General features: G+C 43.3%; 2 protein-coding genes and 1 long non-coding RNA gene across 3 annotated transcripts in view; 1 reads left to right on the top strand and 2 right to left on the bottom strand.

Annotated features, from left to right (window-relative positions):
* The window catches only part of arl8a (ADP-ribosylation factor-like 8A), a 5791-nt gene extending 1827 nt beyond the window's left edge, over nt 1-3964 (top strand). Inside the window, exons 3-8 of the mRNA XM_043223751.1 lie at nt 528-533; nt 591-658; nt 729-822; nt 890-957; nt 1034-1104; nt 1494-3964. Of these exons, the coding sequence (XP_043079686.1) occupies nt 528-533; nt 591-658; nt 729-822; nt 890-957; nt 1034-1104; nt 1494-1543 (357 nt within the window). The 3' untranslated portion in view covers nt 1544-3964. The remainder of the gene's footprint in view (nt 1-527; nt 534-590; nt 659-728; nt 823-889; nt 958-1033; nt 1105-1493) is intronic.
* LOC122328050 lies at nt 2514-6478 on the bottom strand. The gene is made up of 2 exons (XR_006247765.1): nt 6176-6478; nt 2514-4802 (listed from the first exon to the last, which is right to left on the bottom strand). It is a non-coding gene; the product is annotated as an uncharacterized LOC122328050 (long non-coding RNA).
* Nucleotides 6479-6775: 297 nt separating this feature from the next.
* On the bottom strand, nt 6776-11230 carry gpr37l1a (G protein-coupled receptor 37 like 1a). The gene is made up of 2 exons (XM_043223648.1): nt 10040-11230; nt 6776-8534 (listed from the first exon to the last, which is right to left on the bottom strand). Exons 1-2 carry the CDS (start codon nt 10628-10630, stop codon nt 7620-7622), a joined length of 1506 nt encoding a protein of 501 aa, XP_043079583.1. The 5' UTR covers nt 10631-11230; the 3' UTR covers nt 6776-7619.
* Nucleotides 11231-15442: the final 4212 nt, after the last annotated feature.

Genomic DNA, 15442 nt, shown 5'->3' with positions numbered 1-15442 from the left:
TGATCTTTAAAAAATATATAATATAAAAAAGCATTTAAATTGATGTAATCAAATAAAAGAATAAAAATCAGAGCACTGTTACATTGTGATTAATGTTTAAAATAACACCCAACATTATATCAAAGTACTTTGTTTTATCATTTGTGTGTGTGTGTGTGTGTGTGTGTGTGTGTGTGTGTCTGTGTGTGTGTGTGTGTGTGTGTGTGTGTGTGTGTGTGTGTGTGTGTGTGTGTCTCTCTGTGTGTGTGTGTGTGTGTGTGTGTGTGTGTCTCTGTGTGTGTGTGTGTGTGTGTGTGTGTGTGTGTGTGTGTGTGTGTGTGTGTCTCTGTGTGTGTGTCTCTGTGTGTCTGTGTGTGTGTGTGTGTGTGTGTGTGTGTGTGTGTGTGTGTGTGTGTGTGTGTGTGTGTGTGTGTGTGTGTGTGTGTGTGTCTGTGTGTCTCTGTGTGTCTCTCTCTCTCTGTGTGTGTGTGTGTGTCTCTGTCTCTCTCTCTGTGTGTGTCTCTCTCTCTCTGTGTGTGTGTGTGTAGCTGTGGGTGTGTGTGTGTGTGTCTCTGTGTCTCTCTCTCTGTGTGTGTGTGTGTGTGTGTCAGCGCTGCTTCAGGAGCAGCGCCTTCAGGAGCATGTGGGAGAGATACTGTCGCGGGGTCAGTGCTATCGTGTGAGTACACTCATCCTCTCAGCTGTGGTGTGGTGTGGTGTGTTTCTAACGGCCTGCTCGTGTCGTTCAGGTACATGGTTGACGCGGCCGATCCGGAGAAGATCGAGGCGTCGAAGAACGAGCTGCACAACCTGCTCGACAAACCTCAGCTGCAGGGGATCCCGGTGAGTTTCATTAACCCCGTGCTCTCCGTGTGAGCGTCTGATCGTAACAGCGTGCGCTTCTCCTCAGGTCCTGGTTTTGGGCAATAAGCGAGATCTTCCCGGAGCTCTGGACGAGAAGGAGCTCATCGAGAGAATGTGAGTCCACAGAGCATTGAAAGATCTGAGCGCGATCTGAGGACTGAAAGCTCTTCTTAAATGTTCTGATCTGCAGGAACCTGTCTGCCATCCAGGACCGAGAGATCTGCTGCTACTCCATCTCCTGCAAGGAGAAGGACAACATCGGTAAGACGTCGATGAAAGCGCTTTAATAACAGCTTCAGGACGTATACCGTATATATATTTTTTGCTCCCTCGGATTCCTTTCTAATAGTTGTATCTCAGACGTTCAGCTTTTAGCTTTTGTATAAATCTATTTCAGAAAGTTGACCCTTATGACCGGTTTCGTGCTCAAGGCTCACGTATATCAATCAAAGATTATTTATCAAGTTCTTTGTGTTTACACGCTCCTTATTGTACTCGTTCTTCAGCGTTTTTGTCACTCGGTGGCTCTTTTCAGGTGACTAGCTTTATTTTACTTTGAAAAACCGTTACGTACCTCGGAGAAGTGTCTTGACGTCAGGCGGGCGGGTGGGCGGGTCATATGTTAATGAGCTCGTGGTCATGTGTTCCAGATATCACACTACAGTGGCTGATCCAGCACTCTCGGACCCGACGGAGCTGAGGAGGCGGAGCCGGCATCTGATTGGAGCAACCGCATCATGTGATCAACTGCATTTTAGGCGCTCTTGATTTGGTTCTAAACAAACAAGCCTCCGCCCCTCCCTCTGTTCTTATAAACTAATCCACATCATTTACATCGTTTCAACGTTGATTTTTACTTTTACTTGAATGTGCTTTTTTACGGTTCGTCTTGAAGTCACATGGCGCGCCGCGTGCTTGCTCGGAGACGGGACCGAACCGGAACCGGCGCTCGAAGCTCACGTGATTTTGGCTGTTCGCGCCGCCATCTTGTTTTTAGCGTTCCAGCGTCGCGAGAACATTCCACGTGCTCTCTGGTCGTTCACTGAGAGAATTCGTTAACGTACACTATTGTTTTGCGTTTAGCAAGATATTACTCGTTAGTATTATTAGCCTGTTAGCATGACCCAGTGCTAGCGTCGCTGTTTTTTTAAAAGAACGAGACGTCACGTCGGCATCGAGGTCACATGGTTTGCGTTAATATTGTAGCATTACGAAATCTTTTTATCTGAAAGCACACGAATCATTTTGAAGAGTTTAACGCGTCCAAATGAAGGTTTTATACGTTTCTTTTGAGTCGCTGCGACTGCGGCCTTGTCGTCGACGTGGGTTGGTTGTCATGGCAACCATTCCAATCGAGTTATTCTTTATTTTATTTTACATTTTTTAGGACCGTCGGTCTGCGAGCGCATGCAGAGCATCATCAGTGTTTTCTTTTCTTTTCGCCGGGACTCGAGATGAGGCGAACCCTGCGCGAATCTCCTGCTTATTCCAGTGTTTTTCGGGAGAGAAGATGATTTTTATCGCTTTATTTCGTTTACAGTTTTGTTCTCGTCACGCGTGCGGATGTCTCTGGCCTGAATCATAACGGTTTATGAACGCACCGGTAGATTATACATATGTAAATTGACATGTTTTGGTTGTTTTTGGCATGTTTTTACTCATGTTTTTTCACAGTGTTTTTCAACTGGATTATGTAAATAGCAACTTAAACCAAATGAGATCTCCCTCCCGAGCGTCACGGTGTTTGTCTTAGTGTGATTAGCGTCCTACGATGATAAAAAATAATGATAATAATAATAATAAAGAAGACCCCGCTCATATCACAGCAATCTGAACAAATGGATTGTGTGTGTGTGTGTGTGTGTGAGAGTGAGAGAGAGTGTGTGTGTGATGGTGTTTGTTGGCCGTCAAGTAGACTAGAATATTTACTTTATAAATGCCGAAGGTTTACTCTGTTGATTTTTCGCAGCTGTTGATCACTTTATATTCACCCTAGTCTTGAGTTCATGGCAGCGAACGACTCAATGCAACAAAATGGCGGCCATGGACGCCGCTGCACGTGTTACGAAGTCGTGTTACACTTCACTTAGATGTTACGACACTGGTTACAGCGATAACCTTACTTACAAAAGGTGTTTTTACTACGATATTACTGTCGTTGAGAAGTGACGCTAACAGCTTTGTTGACGCTAGCGGGTATTTACGAAGTAAATAACATAAAATAGTATGATAAAGTTGATTTTCACAAAGTAGTTTGCAAAGTCAACCTATGAAGTAATATTCATAATTAACAGCAGCGCGGTTTTCACGCAGTTTGGTTGCGTGATCACGTTCAGAAACGCCTTTGACGTCGCTCTTGACGAATGGTTGAAGTTCACTTCAGATTTGAACGGAAGTCGTTCTCGTGAAGTTCTGATCGCAATTGACTTTGCTGCTTAACGTGGACTAGACGTCTCTTAGAAGTCGGTGTAACCAAATCAACTTTGTTGATTGTAACGACATCGTTTTACGAATTTATACTAATGAAGTCATTTTCTTTATTCGCTTGGTTGGTAAAGAGGATTCCAACTATCGCGAGACTTTGTGTGCAGTGCGGTCTGACGTCACTTTGTTGCGTTGCGTTACTTAATTGAACGCTGATCGCAGAACGTTAGTTTTTCTGCTTTTCTTCATGGACACGAGCTCCTCTGGGCTCTACTCGACTTCTGTACGCGTGTTGATTTTATTATTATTTTTTTATGTCTAATTACATGTGGCCATAATGTTTGTTTTGATTTTTTTTAAATCATTTGTAACGGCGTCGCGCTCATTTGTTTGCTGGGGAGTCACGCGCTTTCCCCCCTTTGCATGAATTCATTATGGGATGGAGCCGGTTGCCATAGTTACTGTATAATCAGCGTGTGATTGGACCGGAGCTTGACGATGTTCTTTCCCCCTCTTTATATGGACAAGTAACTTTTTAAAGCAGTCACGTGACCGGTGTTTCTGTACCAGACTCGATCAGTTCAGTTCTTCATTTGGGATCTTTCTATTCTCTCGTACTCGCGGTGATAACTGTACATGTTGTTCTTGTTATTTACAGATTATTTAAAAATGAAATTAAATGATTTCCCTCTCAGAAGCACGGCTTGTTCTTTCTTTAAGTCTAATTCAGTGATACTGCACCAAAATGTACTTCGTGAAATTCGCTTTAAAATAAAAGACAATGTTAAGGAGCTTTATTAGGGGAATAAAAAGTTCAATGTATAGTTTTGACATGATGGGAAAATTACCATTCAGAATAAACATGCTATCATACTGTATTTCTGCATTATATAGTATATACTGTGCCCGTGTTTAATTACTATACTTCATGAAAAACAGGAGTGTAGTAGTGTGTACTAAAGAGAGCAGTATGCAAGTCTTTAACTTCACCACCAGAGGGCAGCAGAGACATACAAATACTTCCCTGATTAATTATTAAATATAATGAAATCTCTTAATCTCTGAAATGTATTCTCTTCTCTGATTAACTAACTGGCTTGAACATTAAAAGGCAATGCCTTTTTAAATAATTGATTTTACATTTAGATTACACAGTATCAGAGATCTGAGCCCTCAACGACCCTGCTGAACGCCAACGGCTTTTTGGCGACTTTCGCGCTTCTTTTATTTAAAAAAGTGCGCGCGCGTTCTGCTGGTTTTATCGAGTCGGCGGGGTTCGTGCGCACGTTCATCCCGTCAGACCCCTGGCCGCTGTTGGTTTTGGACCGGTTTGGGACTCTGGCTCTGCTATTCAGCCGGTAGGATGTGAGAAGGTCAGAGGTCAGCGTTGTCGTGGAGACGGTGACGGAGCGCGGGCTAACGAGCGGATGTCCAGAGGGACGCGGTCGGTTCCGGCGAGCCGGCGGGGATCTGGAGCGGCTCTGAGAGGGTTTCCACGGCGATCCCACGCTGAGCTTCCATCTCCCTCAGAGGAACTAAACAAACAGTGTCAGAGAGCCGTCAACACACACACACACGACTCCTCAGTGAGTACACACACACACACACACAACACACGCCTCCTCAGTGAGTACACACACACACACACACACACACACACGCCTCCTCAGTGAGTACACACACACACACAACACACAACACACACACGGCTCCTCAGTGAGTACACACACACACACACACACACACACACACACAGGCAGGCTGCGAGGAGCTTGTTTTTACACTACAGTATTGCGCTTTCCCATGTCGTTAAAACACGGTTACAGCACGGTACTGTTTTCTGTGTCGAATCGGTATTTTTACGACGCTGATTATCATTCATGAATGCACATCCGTGACAAAATAATCCTCTATCAGGGACACTGTGTGGGTTCATACCAAACTATCCACTGAAGTCCATCAGATGTGACAAAACCTCCTTTTGTGGACCTCTGGGACGGCGTTCATGAGTTCTGTTTTAGTATGTGTGCTGTTTGGGTTAGTTTACATTATAAGTTGTAATCTAAGTTACACAGATGGTGTATTTTTCACTTTCCATCTGGGTGCACCTGAAGAGTCACCATAGCAACAATAAGATACTGAGCGCTTTAATTTGATAATAAGCTATGGGTTTATGTTTTAAATATTGATAGAAAAATGTCGGAAGTTAGTTTTTGTTCTTTTTTGTTTGTGTTTTAAAAAACCCTGTTGACACCTGAGGCTGGGGACCGCTTCAAAAGTTGAAACGAGTAGTAATTTTTAAGTTTGATTACAGGTTTATCAGAGCCTGTAATTTCAATAATCGTTTAGTATTTTTTAGTCGTGTTCACCTGAGGCAGTCGCCATAGCAACAGTACACTAATAATCGAATGTTCTCCCAATAGCAGGGGAGCGTTAACTGTCAACAACACTTTTACATTTAAATAATACGTCACAAAATCGTTAATTAATAATTCGAACGTAAACCATTATTTTAGGTAATATGGATAGCACATGTATGTCTGCGAGATGTCTGTTAAAGATCTTGATCTGGAAAGTGTTTGACGGACGTCTGTCAGATGTTCTACATACGGTCTACATCATACATCTTAAAGACATCTAGTAGACGTGTGTTTGACATCTAAAAGGAAACGCCCTAATTATGAAGCAGAGGAATTGGGGAGATTGTGAATAATTTATTACTTATGTAATCCGTAAAACGTAACTAGCCTAATTGTAAGTAATTTAATTTGACATAAACTATATAAAATATAGGCATTTTGCAGAAGTTGACCACAGGGGACGCTGTTCTGAAAACTAGTTCTTCTGCGGTTGGTTTTCACTTTCTGGTCAAGTTCTGTAGTCTAGCATGAACTATTGTGATGTTTACCTGTATATCAGCTGGTATAACCAGAATTCAGTCACCCCTTGTGTTCTGAGGTTTAACACACGACTAACTTCAAGACCGTTCCAAAAAATCAGCTTCAGAAAGTTCTTTCTAAAAGCCTCCCTGAATGAGTAGAACACACTCTTGACCTCATTCAGTACGGTTCACGACGGCGCAGAGCGTTTAATCCACCCCGGATTACTTGTTACCCCATTCTTCCCGTGGAACAGCCCCTCCGTGTTACCCTCATCGGCGCGAGGGTCCCGTCTCCACGACGACCGGCCATCCGAGAGAATGTCGCGTCTGTTTCTGGTCTGCTGCTGTTTGGAGTCTGAATGCCGAAAGCTGGCGTGTGACAGTTGCGTAGCAACCGCTCAGGGGCCGCTATTGATATTCAGCGCGGGGGCCGCGGCTCGGGAACAATACGGCCCTTATGGGCCCCCACGACTCCTCCTGAGAATCTACTGTAGGAGGAAAATCACTTCAGAACGGCCAAGAGACAGCAGTTCAACTGTGTGTCCAATTCTTTCACACAGACGGGTCACATAAGTACAAATCCTTTAAGCGTTTGTGTGCGATAAACAGAGTTTCCCGACATATTCAAACTCTTTAAAACTTTTATTGGCTGCAACAAAGTACAAAAGAAGAAATACAAAAGATCTCATGCTAAGAATCTGTTCGGCTATACAGCTATATAGGTTCACTTTGCTAATGTAATCAATGCTATCTAACGTGTTAAAGTTGCAAAGTTTCTTCAGTATCTTCTCAGAGTTCGTCGAGTCGTTCGTCTCTGCCGAGAGTTTGTAAACCAAGTCGTTTAATTCCAGCAGAAAATCTTTGATATTTGAGAGACAGACTCAATAAAACACAAAACTTTATCATATAAAGGTGGATCCGAGAAGATGATTTCTGCTTTTCCAATACTTTCATTTTTAAACACTGACAATGTAAAGACAGAAATCAGTTACGTGCATAAAAATACAATGTTTTCAAGTTTGCCGCAACTGTCCTTCCAGCAGTACAATGTTTACAGATCAATTATTAGTTATTAATTCCAAAGAAATACAATAAAGTTCACAATTTGTATTTCTGTAGTGTAGAAGGGATGAATCTAAAAACAAAACACACTTACAGACTAAAATACAGCAACTAATCGAAGATTTTAAATCAAGAGAAAACAAGATTGTGATTGGACGTAGTCGAAGATTTGCATTTCTGCGTTTAACTCTCCTCATCCAGCAGTGAGTGCTGGCACGATAATACTGTCGCTTATATTTGTATTTTAGAATATTTTAAATTCAATAAAGTATCGCAATAATTTATTAACACTTTTTAAAAAAGTAAAACAAGTTTGGAACATTTAAAAGGCAACAGAATGATGATTTTTGTGTGAACTGTCCCTTTAAGAGTGTTAGCGATGGATGATGTTTCCTTCACAGTTTCCAGATCAACACGGTGTTCCGATGATCAGCTCAGTTGGACCGTCCTTCACTTTATCGAAGAACACCGCGGGCGATGTTCCGGACACAATCTTCAGCTTCTCCTCCTGGACGGAGACGGGCGAGGACAGGGACGAGGAGACAGCCGTGGCGTTAGTGGATGAAGACGAAGACGTCGTTGACGACGAAGGATCCGGAAGACACTCGTCGCAGCAGCAGCAGCAGCAGTCCATGAACGCCTGGCCGAGAGACCGACAGATGCAAAGCAACAGGATGGGCGTCGCTCCCGCCCGCACGAACAACAGGAACTGGCCAATCAGAGCGAGGAGAGCCCGTGTGGCCACGCCCACCTCTATGCCCGCGTAAGCCAGAACGAAGTTCCAGACGTTTTCCGGCAAACTGCAAAGGGCGTAAACGGACGCCAGCGCCACCACGGTGCGGGTCAGCTGACGCTCTCGCCGCTGCTTCTTCTTCGGTGACGAAGACGCGGAAGACGCTGAAGACGACGAAGATGATGGACGGACGCTCTTGGCGTTTTCGTCCGCCACGTGCCGCGTGAGCAGCTGACACGCGCCGGTGAACAGCAGCGGCAAGCAAAAGAAGCATCCGAAGGTCCACCACATCCTGGCCTGCTGGTAGGTCAGGACCAGCGAGTAGAGCGTCTCGGGCAGCGTCACGGACGGCTGCTGACCGCACGAGTCCAGCGGGAGACCCGTCCGCGGGGACACCTCCTGCTCCAGACGCCACATCAGCAGCTCCGGGGCCGCCAGGACCAGGGACCCCACCCAGATCACCGACAGCTTGGCCAGGATGGACTGACAGGACTCCACCTGCCGCGGCCGAGGCTGGACGCTGGTCACCGAGTGGAAGCGGTCGATGCTGAGCGCACACAGAGTGAAGGTGGTCACGCCGAGAGACGTCACCTGAAACACACGGGAACAAACACTCCTCATTAACATACACACTTCTGAGTTAAATCCTGCTGTGATTACACAGGCTGCTTTGACACAGTCCATCTCTTAAAAGTGCTTTAAAGTCCATTGGTCAGAAAGTGAAAGTCCATCACTAGTCAGTAAGTGTTGTTGCATATTATACAGAATGTTGATTTGATTTGCATCTCCTCTAATATGTTAATATACTACCATATGATCAAATGTTTCAGGGCCTCAGAAGTGGGTCAACAGACAGGCAAACAGTCCTGCCCTTAAAACACACTCTAAACACTCATTCACACACTCTAAACACGCTAATCGGCCCAATTAGTGCCGCTAATTACCCGGAGATCTCATTTCCATGACAATCAGGAGAGCTGGTGCTGTAAAGAGGAGGCTGGAAAATTAACTCAAGAAACTACCCACAATGCCACACACCGACTCTGATTGATTATGATGGCTAGTTTGTTCACTTTAAAAAAACGTACTGTGGTATTAGCAACTTTCTTAGACATGGTGTAAATGTAATGAGTTGTGTTTAGATACCCAGCTAATGTTCTGGGAAGGTTCTCTCAAAGTTACACACAAACGTTCATAGTTTTATGGCCTTTAATAATACTACCCCGCTAGCAAAACTATGCTGTATGCGCGATGTTACCGTACAGCTTTATTTGTTAATTTCCATCGAATGATCAAAGCGCCAATGTTCTGACAAAAATGACTGGTTATTCAACCATTCGATTTGATCATTTTACAAACATTGTGGTAATGTTACTTCTAAACATTCCCTGAACATCCTGAATCAAGTAGTAGCATTTCAACGTTATACGAATGTCCAGATAAATACATTGATTTATTTTTCCCTTAAATGTTTTAATTACTGTAACAAACTCGCTTCTGAAAGCTGAAAGGACATTCAAGATGAACGTTCCCGCAACGTTTGTTATATGGAACGCTCACTTAACGTTTGAATAACCAACTAAAAAAATTACATCTTGTACTTTTCAGAGGACATTTTGTAATGTTTTATAATGGGAACGTTAGCAAAACATTGAAGTACAGAAACATTAGATTTACATTTACATTTAGTCATTTTGCAGACGCTTTTATCCAAAGCGAATATAGATAGATGAAAGATTATTTCTCAGAAGGTTCTCTCAAAGTTAAATCAGCAACATCACTTGGAGTTTAATAATGTTTTTCAGACGTTAATAAAAATATGTTAGTATGTAAGGAAGTTTCGCTAATGTTTATTAGCATTGTGGATTCTCTTTAAATGTTCTCAGAATGGTCACGCAATATTTTTTTGCACCCTTAGATTTCAGATATTCAAGTAGATGCATCTCAGCTAAATACTGTCTGATCCTAACAAACCAGATTGTTTATTCGACCTTCAGATGATGTTTTGACTGCTTCGTGGATCTAGGTCCCTTATGAACAGACGGCCTGATTGGTTGATTAATTAACGACTGATAATGATTTGATTGGTCACACACCTCCACGTAGGGCACTATCCTGCAGGACAGATCTCCCATCAGTCTCCTCTTGGTCAGCTCGTTGAAGATGACCACCGGCAGGCAGAAGAACAGGACCATGAAGTCCCAGAACGCCAGACTGGCCAGCGCGCAGTTCCAGGTGTTCTTCAGGTAATAGTTGTGCCACACGATACACATGAGCGCCAGGTTACCCACAATGCCCACGGAGAACACGACGAGCGCGAGCAGCATGACGGCGTACGCGCTGTACGACTCCTCCGTGAGCGGGAACAGCGGGTTGTGGACGCGCAGCGAGCCGTTGAACGTGCGCGGCGTGGTGAAGAACGCGTCGGGGTCGGGGCGCGGGCGCGGGGTCCGGGGCGCGTTCCGCTCGCGCTGCTGCTGCTGCTTGTGCTTGGAGCCGCGCGGAAGTCTCGGCGCGCGCGCGTCCGCGTCTCCATCATCACGTCCTATCTCCAGCGCTGAGGAGGATGAGGATGAGGATGAGGATGGTGGAGACTGCATCAGACTCGTTTTCATCTCCGCCGCGCGTTTATCCGCCTGAACGGAGCCGGCGAACACGATCAGAGCGAATAAAGCGCGCAGCAGCATCGCGACGGATCTGGGGATCAAACTATGTGCTGCTGATGAGAGAGAGCTCCAGTCTGATCATCTCGACAAGTTCTGCTCCTCTAGTTTCTCGTCCGGCTCTTGAAGAGCGCCAGGATAAAACGCCCCCTTGTGGAAGATCGTCGACTCAGAAAAGTGGAAAGTTTGTTTGGAAAAGAGAAACCGTCACAGAATCCCACCACAAATATAATATAGCAACCATTACTAAATAGCCCTTTTAACCAGTAAAACCACCCTAAACCGATTTCTTCTCTCGTTTTCTTAGGACTGTCACATAATCACACATTTCCCCAATCTTAGGTTTTTATGAAAACGCTGAAATTTCTTCCTACACTTTTAAGTCAAGCTAAAATCATCGACCTTCAGTCTGACCTGATGAGCTTCACTCTTCTCTAGAGGGCGAGTATTAAACCTCACGAGTCTTGATCGCTCCACACCGATCAGAGAACACCACGATCCTGTAATATCTCTTGAGAAGAAGAGGAAAGAGATCATCTGGAAAAACGCAAGAAATAAAACCCGTGGAAAGACTCCTGATGAATGGAGAAGATGCTCAGCAGGACTGAGTTTAGATGCGTGCCTCTGATCAGAAGACCGCTGTGTGTCAGACTTTAATCAGCTTCATCTCTACTGAAGGATGATATTTGAGAAGTTTCCCAAACATACGAAAACAGAAACGCCAAACGCATTATTTCTATTTTAAGAAGTCTTTCCAGAGACAGCTGATTGGGTTGAGTGCGCTTTATTCAGTATTGTAAGCTGTTTCGATTTGTTAGTTTTTTTGAGGTTAAATCAATCCCGAGATCTTCCGTCTCTGCACACACTTTACACATGAATAACTTCAGAAGTGCGTTCAATGTAATAAAGCAACATCGGTTAAGATATGTATGTTTAGATCATGTTTTGCTCTGCTGTAAATAAACGCGTGCTCTGAACGTGTGAATGATCTCGAGTCTGTTCAGTGTCTGGGACTCGGCTCTAGAGGTCAGTGAAGATGCGCTGAAGATCACGCGTGCTTCTCCTTCACAAGAACATGCAGGGTGTTTAGAAATGACCAGGTGGAAAATATTCATTTATATACAATTCTTAAACCTTAAAAAAACACAAATATCATTTTAAGAACTTAAAGAAGAATGCTATCAAAACCACTCTTTGGAGTGAAGCTGTGGATCTAAGAGCCTTTCATTAATATTGACTTTATCATGTATATGTTTGTTTGGATATTTTTAACATGATCATGGGCTGACACATTAAAAGTTAAACACACCCACAGGAAGTTCATCTCAATGACCGGAAAGGCAATTTACTCAATTGTATTTGAAAATTAAGTGTTTGGGGTTTTTTTGGCTTTGACGTAAAAAGTCCATTTGAAGTATTTATTAATAAAAAATAACATAGACACGAATGTATCGAAACGTTGTGGTTGGTGAGATGTTTTTTCTGAAGTAACATCAATCACAGCGTGAGATGAGCGACGCGTTTGATCCTTCTCAGGATTCACAGATGAATAGAAGTTTATCGGAAAATCTTTAGTAACATTTATATATGTCTTTTCAGTCAGTTTTGATTGATTTATTGCATCTTTGTTGAAATGTTCTTTCTAAAATTAGTGTAGGAGTGTATACACACACACACACACACACACACACACACACACACACACACACACACACACACACACACACACACACACACACACACACACAGCGTTCATGACCCAGGTATTTCTTCACTCTCTTCAGACACAATGACATTGCGACACAAAGGCTGATAAACCGTCGTGTAATTACGGAGAAAAGCCCCGTCTTTGTTCACAGTGTGTGTGAAAGAGCTATTCTTATCCTGCTGTTCTTGAAATAGTGTCTGAGTTTCGTGACGTGGAGGGGCTGATGAAGGCCTGGGTTCCTCATCTTCAGGTCAAGAACCGAGGAGAAATCATCTCCGTCACGTCACTGCTGTTCAGAGAGGGGTTTATGAGGCATTCTGACGAGCATGATGATGATGATGATGATGATGATGATGATGATGATGATGATGATGATGATGATGATGATGGTGGTGGTATTTTTGGTCTTTCCCATTCAACGCGGAAAATGCAAAAGCATATAACGTTAAACAATTAAAGTATTTTGCTGATTAAATAAAGCTGAAAAAAAAACGTTTTACATTTTTATTTATTTATGACCGATCAGTTAAAGAGATTTAAACGCATCTAGAGGATGGAGCTGTCGTGTGGTTTCTGTCCAGCGGGGGGCAGCGGATCACTGAGATCTTCTGAAGACGTCTTCTCCTCAAGTCATGTGCTTTGATTTCGGGAGGTTTGTGTCGCGCCGTGCAGACTGAACATGATAACCCTGAGAGCCGAGAGCTGTGTGTGTGTGTGTGTGTGTGTGTGTGTGTTGTCAGACCCAGCGCTTTCATTCCTGTGTTCAGGAACCTGCTGCACCGGACGCACCGGTTCTTCTCTCTTTACATAAGATCAGGTCCGCGTCTGAACCGAGACGCACTCGTTTAATAAACTCCCTCCATCACACACCTGCTTCAGTCACCTATCACACTTTCATCAAATACATGGCTTTAACTCTGTTGCTATGCGGTTGCTAGGGCATTTACAGCTGCACGGTTACCAGCAGAGTTGGGGAAAGTTACTCTTTAAAGTAATGTTATAATACTGCTTTACTCCGTTTAATATTGCGGTACTTCAGTTACTTACAGAAAGTAATACATTACGTTTAATTGTCACCTGAGCTGAGCTTATATATGTTTAACAACTAAAACCCAAACGTTACGTTGTGTTAATTATTTGAAATAATCCATTACTTTATTAACTTTATTAACTTGCATTACTTCTAATGTTACTCTCAACGCTGGTTATGGTCTTGTTATGCTGTGTTTTAGTTAAGAGATCAGAATGGTTGCTAGGGTGTTGCTACACTGTTGCTGTGGTACTCTGATTGATGTATGGTTGCTAGGGAATATAGTATATACAATTGAGGATGAAGTGGTTGCCAGGGTGTTGCTATGATGTTTCTATGGTATTCTGAGTAATAATAAGGATGTTGCTAGGGTATCTAAATGGTTACCACGGCATCGTCATGACTTTCTATGGCATTCTGAGTGATAAGGATGTTGTTTGGTATCTAAGTGGTGTTGCTATGCAGCTGCTTGTATTTTGTGCTGTGCTTTGCAACGTTTTCTGTGCTGTTGAGTTTAGACTGGTTTCTGATGCTTTTTTATGTGGTTGCTAAGTGGTTGCTAGGGCATTAATATTCTGTACTTCAGTTACTTTTTATAGAAAGTAATACATTACGTTTAATTGTTACTGTTTGTCACCTGAGCTGAGCTTATATATGTTTAACAACAAAAAAACCCCAAACGTTATGTTTTGGTACTTCTGTTACTTGTATGGTTGCTAGGGCGTATAGTACATACAACTGAGGATGACGTGGTTGCCAGGGTGTTCCTATGAAGTTTCTATGGTATTCTGAGTACAAATAATGATGTTGCTAGGGTATCTAAATGGTTACCATGGCGTCGCTATGACGTTTCTATGGTATTCTGAGTAATAATAAGGATGTTGCTTGGTATCTAAGTGGTGTTGCTATGCAGCTGCTTGTCTTTTTGTGTTGTGCTTTTGCAGCACTTTCTGTGCTGTTGAGTTTGGACTGGTTTTATGTGGTTGCTAGGGCATTGCTATGCAGTTGCTAAGGTGTTCAACATGACGTCGTCATCTTGTTAGTAACCGTGGTTTCCGGAGTGACCCTTCAGGACCAGCTGCTGAAGTCTTGATGACTCCGTTCTATTAAATCATCTCCGTAGGTTTCTCCGAGGTCAGATGATGAGATTCTGGAGCCGGTTTGACCAGTCGCTCCGAGCGGGTAGTCCAACCAGGTCAGGTTTATCTGCTCGTCCGCATCGGCCGTGAAAGTCAAGTCAAGGTTGTGTAAACAAGTCAAAAAGCACATACTTAACCCACCAGAACCGGTTTGGGAAATAAAGGCATGCAGAATGTGTGTGTCTTCGGCTCGATGATCACCAGCTGCAGTTAACTAGCAGCATCACACACTAACTACCCACTAACACGCATCACTCCTGCTAACACGAGTAGCTTCAGTCAAACGGTCAGTTCTCTTCTCGTGATCAGGACAGTATTAAAAAAGGCCCCTTATGATATTCTTAAACCGCAAAGATCTCCAGTTTTCTTGTTGCAATTATAATGTTACTTAAAAGGTGTTATGCTTTCCGTATTACCTAGAATTCTTATGTAATTGTTTACTTGTAATATTTAGAAAAATCTTGTCGCATTTATAATGTTATTTAATGGTTATAAAAACGTTTCTTTGAACATTCAGGTACAGAACATCGTAAGGACCTTTCTGAAAGTCGGTTTAAAGAATGTTTCCGATCAACGTTACGAGAACGTAAATCAAATGTTCAGGATTGTTCCATTCACATCGCTTTAAAAGGTTTTGTTGCAACGTTTATAAAACGTTAAAGTGCAAGTTGTGAGAACGTTCATCTTCAACACTTTATCTGTTGATTCAGCATCGTGTGTGTGTGTGTGTGAGAGTGTGTGTGTGTGTGAGAGTGAGTGTGTGTGTATGTGTGTGTGAGTGAGTGTGTGAGAGTGAGTGTGTGTGTGAGTGTGTGAGAGTGTGTGTGTGTGTGTGTGTGTGTGTGTGTGTGTGTGTGTGTGTGTGTGTGTGTGAGAGAGTGTGTGTGTGTGTGTGTGTGTGTGTGTGTGTGTGTGTGTGTGTGTGTGTGTGTGTGTGTGTGTGTGTGTGTGTGTGAGAG

The sequence above is a fragment of the Puntigrus tetrazona genome, chromosome 22 (genome assembly GCF_018831695.1).
Source record: "Puntigrus tetrazona isolate hp1 chromosome 22, ASM1883169v1, whole genome shotgun sequence".
Lineage (NCBI taxonomy): Eukaryota > Metazoa > Chordata > Actinopteri > Cypriniformes > Cyprinidae > Puntigrus > Puntigrus tetrazona.
This window is presented reverse-complemented; position numbering and strand designations above follow the sequence as displayed.

Excerpts from the sequence above, each read along its gene's own strand:
- gpr37l1a (XM_043223648.1), bottom strand. The coding sequence starts at position 10,630 with ATGCTGCTGCGCGCTTTATTCGCTCTGATCGTGTTCGCCGGCTCCGTT. Across the intron at positions 8,535-10,039 it reads GGATAGTGCCCTACGTGGAG|GTGACGTCTCTCGGCGTGAC; the intron begins GTGTGTGACCAA and ends CGTGTGTTTCAG.